Source organism: Nematolebias whitei, chromosome 9 (assembly GCF_014905685.2).
Source record: "Nematolebias whitei isolate Nwh7 chromosome 9, NemWhi1, whole genome shotgun sequence".
Classification (NCBI taxonomy): Eukaryota; Metazoa; Chordata; class Actinopteri; order Cyprinodontiformes; family Rivulidae; genus Nematolebias; species Nematolebias whitei.
In genome coordinates, this window is record NC_056506.1 from 22829496 (window position 1) to 22833728 (window position 4233).

General features: G+C 39.8%; 1 protein-coding gene across 1 annotated transcript in view; it reads right to left on the reverse strand.

Annotated features, from left to right (window-relative positions):
- Positions 1-2679, reverse strand: part of LOC119414924 (collagen alpha-1(XV) chain-like) — a 69281-nt gene extending 66602 nt beyond the window's left edge. The window contains exon 1 of the mRNA XM_037682043.1: positions 2592-2679. Within this exon, the coding sequence (XP_037537971.1) occupies positions 2592-2679 (88 nt within the window). The remainder of the gene's footprint in view (positions 1-2591) is intronic.
- Between the last annotated feature and the right edge of the window lie 1554 nt (positions 2680-4233).

Consider the following 4233-nt stretch of genomic DNA (forward strand, 5'->3'; position numbering starts at 1 on the left):
GAAAAATGGTGGATTGTATACCTGGATTATTGAGCATGGACTTTGTTGGTTTCAACCAGTTTGATACGACTGTCAACAAGGAAGAGGGCCGGCAGTGGAGGAGGGGGCATGACAAAGAGACCATCTTAGCACCAACATAACTGGTTTGTTCCACTTTGGAGTAAGCTGTTGGGGGAAGAATCAGTTTTGTTGTGTGTTTCCTTGACTGATGAAGCCTTCTGGATCAAAGGCGAAACGTTTCAGTACAAAAAAAGAAATTGTTCAGATGACCTGACTGAAAAATGTTGACAATAATAGAGGGTTAAGTCAAGCTATTGTCTCTTTGTGTGTTTTGCTGATTGGTCACTTTGCACTCATATTTTCTGGGTACTAAAAGAAGCAGTCTGCTATAAGTCTGTTTGTACTCACCCTGGCCTTGCTTCGTACCTTAGCAGCCACCCAAACATTTAACCTACTAGGGTACAATTTGGAAAAGTCTGAGTTATAATATTGTCTGAAAGAAACAATTAATTTAAGTGCAGGTACATCTTGATACCGCATCCTTGTATATGACTGTGGCTATGCAAAGTTTTTTTTCATGGCCATATTCATACTTTTTTTTTTCATTTCAAACTGTTAAAATATCAACAACAACAACAACAACAACAACAACAACAACAACAAATAAAAAGGTAAATATTATGTAAACAAAACAAAAATGTGAGAGAAGGGAACAGGAAGAAGTAAAAGCTTATCCAGTCCTGTCCCTAAGTTTACATGCAAATTCTGAATTCAATATGTGTATATATACTTATATATTGAGATCATCCATCCATTATCTTTACCCGCATCTTCCTTTTTGAGTCATGGAGTCACTGGTGCTCATATTCAGCCATCACTGCGCGAGAGGCAGGGGACACCCTGGACAGGTCTCCAGTCCATCACAGGGACACAGAGACAAACGAGACAAACAACCATTCACTCTCTCACTCACACCTAGAGACAATTTAGAGTTACCAATCAGCCTAACATGCATGTTTTTGGTCTGTGGGAGGAAACTGGAGTGCTCGGAGAACGCATGCATGGAGAGAACATGCAAACTCCAACCAGAAGGGCCCCCAGCCAGGATTCGAGCCCTCAACCTTCTGGCTGAGAGGTGGCAGCTTTACCAACTGTGCCACCATGCCGCTCCATATTGAGACCACTTAGCTGATTATCAACGGAGCAAAAATTATTTTTATCAGGTCTATGTGAGCACGCCTGTGGTTTTGTTTGTATTTGTAGAAAAATATCTTTTGAACCAGGTAATGAAACTCTTGTAAGTTATCATTATATAAACATTTACAACTTTTTCGAGTTTCACGCACAGCTAAGACAACTTTAGCAAACACAACATTGGCTAAAGTAAGCCCATTTTCAAGCCGAGATTCATCCTCAGCACACACCAGCAAAATCTTTAAAACTTTGAGAGGACTCATGGAGTCAAAAGTCAAAATACCACTCTGAGATGTATAGTCAGCCACTAGGTATAAGATGGGGGTACGAAGTGGTGAAGGTACAACTTAACCTTCACCCAGTCAAGAGCAGACTGATACAACTAAATGTCAGGACATCAAAGTTCATGCTCAATAATCCAAGTAGAAAACCCAACAAAGTCAGGTCATCTGTTCCAGTTGATCTTTGTTCTTACTGTAAAGTGTCCTTGGGTGTCATGAGAGGTGCTTTTTAAATAAAACGATGATTATTATCATTATTATTATCTGGACAGTTTCTTTCTTTTTTTGGTTTTGTTGTTGAGACATTTCGTCCTTCATCCAAAGGACTTCATCAATCCAAGGCGCCGCCAAACGAACTGAGTCCCACAAGCAGCAAACCCACACAGTGGACCAACCAGTGTGCTGGTGATGTCAGGACATTTTTCCAATATTTTATTTTTATTTATGCTTCTTTTTATGAGTCAAGAACTATAGTCCAATGAAACAATTACACAAACTATAGTTAAGCATAGAATTATTATTAAATGCTACAAACACTGATTGACAAACCCACGACTAAACACAGATATGTAATGAGTACGAGTCATTTTGTTATTTAGACAACAGTAAAACCATTTTAAATTTGTTCCCATTGCATTTCTGGTATTATTGCCCTGCATGTATAAGTGACTTTTACTTTTTTTAATCCAAGTTTTCTGCATTTATTGTAAGTTTAAAAGAAATCCGCAAACTCCCTCAAAGAAATCCAACATTGTGGCACAATGAACAAACTGTCAGTAATGTACTGTATCAATATAAAGGTTTCATGTTAAACTACTGAAATGCTCAGTTTGTACAGCATCAAAGTTTAAACCAACCAAAAGATTGGTATTTAACCCCCATATTAATGTATGATAGTTTCAAGTAGACGCATAGTTCTTCTAAGTGTGCCAACATAAGAATGCTTAAATCTAAAAGACAGCCAATTTATTGAGACGTAGTCATGAGCAAGACGACATGCAACATTTGACTCCTCCTGTGAAGCATCTGTTGGGTCAGTAAGCCTGCTTTCTACCACTCATTGAGTTGTTTCATATTGGTGATGTTGACAAAAAGCTGCAGCAGCTGGAGTCTTACCCTCTGTATCCTGCAGGGCAGCAGCCGGCCAGCACAGCAGGGCAAGCAGCAGGGCGAGAGACTTCCTGAGGAGACACATCAGGGACATCCAGGGAGATGTGCTTGGTGCTGTCCTATGTAAACTTGGAAACATGGGAAATAATCACAACTCGTCACTCGTCACAATAATCACAACAGCAAATTAACATAATAAAATGTCACTACAGATATACAGCAAATCCTGCTCTGAGGAGCAGTGAGGAATTTTGTGATGTTTGTGAAAGTTTGCATTTCCTCCATGCAGAGACCTCTGACATAAAGAAATTCTTACCCTGGAAACATTTTATCGAGGGAGGGAATAAAAATCCAGCTTTGTAAGAGAGCTCCGAGTACATGTGTGATGATGAAACTCCAGCAGACTCTGTGGTCCCTCTGTCCCTTCTCAGTCTGCAGACCTGAAGCACTCTCTCTCTCTCTCGCCCTCTCTCTCTGCACAAAGACTCTCAGTTCAATCCTGAACCACAAAGTTGGGAAATTCGACTCCCCTGAAAAAAAAAAAAAAAAAAACGACTTAAAAACTCACTTAGTGGATTTTTTCCCCTCTACGTTCTCGCAGCAAAGCCTCGGTCTTTTCGGTAAAATCATATTAAATTTGTGTCGTCATTAGTTGATGATCTGATGATGAGACTGTTTGGGTTATCTCGATTTTTTTCAAGTCCTAGTGAAACAACGTTTGGATTACTATAAACTTTTTCTGATTGATTTAATGCTACCTGCTCCCAGGTTAATGGACGCTCTGCATACTTTTGTTAAACAGTGTTCATACTGCAGGACGGTGGTGCAAGTGGTAGAGCTGTTGCCTCTCAGTGAGAAGGTCGCTGGTTCAAATCCTTGTCCAGGACCTTTCTGGGTGCAGTTTGCATGTTCTCTCTGTGCATGTGTGGGTTTTCTCTGGGCTTTATATTGTCTTGTGTGATTACTTGTGCATGTTCCTTTGTATTGAAACTCTGGCACAACAATTTCCTACAGGATCAATAAAGTTCTATCTTAGGTGTGAGTGAGAGAGTGAATGGTTGTCTCGTTTGTCCCTTTGTGTCCCTGTGATGGACTGGAGACCTGTCCAGGGTGTCCCCCGCCTCTCACACAGTGATAGCTGGACACGGGCACCAGTGACCTCCACGACCCAAAAAGGAAGAAGCGGGTAAAGTTAATGGAAGGATGTATGGTGTTCATACAATTAGATTGGTCACACAGTCTCAAATCTTGCACCTGTACAATCTTTAGAAAACAACTCACATTTGTCTATTTGTACCCAGTTTTCTGTGCAGGCAGGGTCTCAGTGAAGCTGGTGCCCATCTCCAGCAGACTGTGTATGAAGTGGGGTGCACCCTGTACAGATCACAGCAACTCCATCACTGCTTGTTCTAACCACCGTACCATCCAATTCTTGATCTTCTCTTTAAGATTTAAGTGTTACACTGAATCAACATTCACACAGTTGTTTTCCTGTTTTATCAATACCATTTATCTTCCGTGTTTATTTATTTTTTAATGAAATTTCTGGATATTTTGTGCTATTTTAGCCTTTTATATCTATTTATCTATCTACACAGTATATATATGTACGTATATATATATATATATATATATATATATATATATA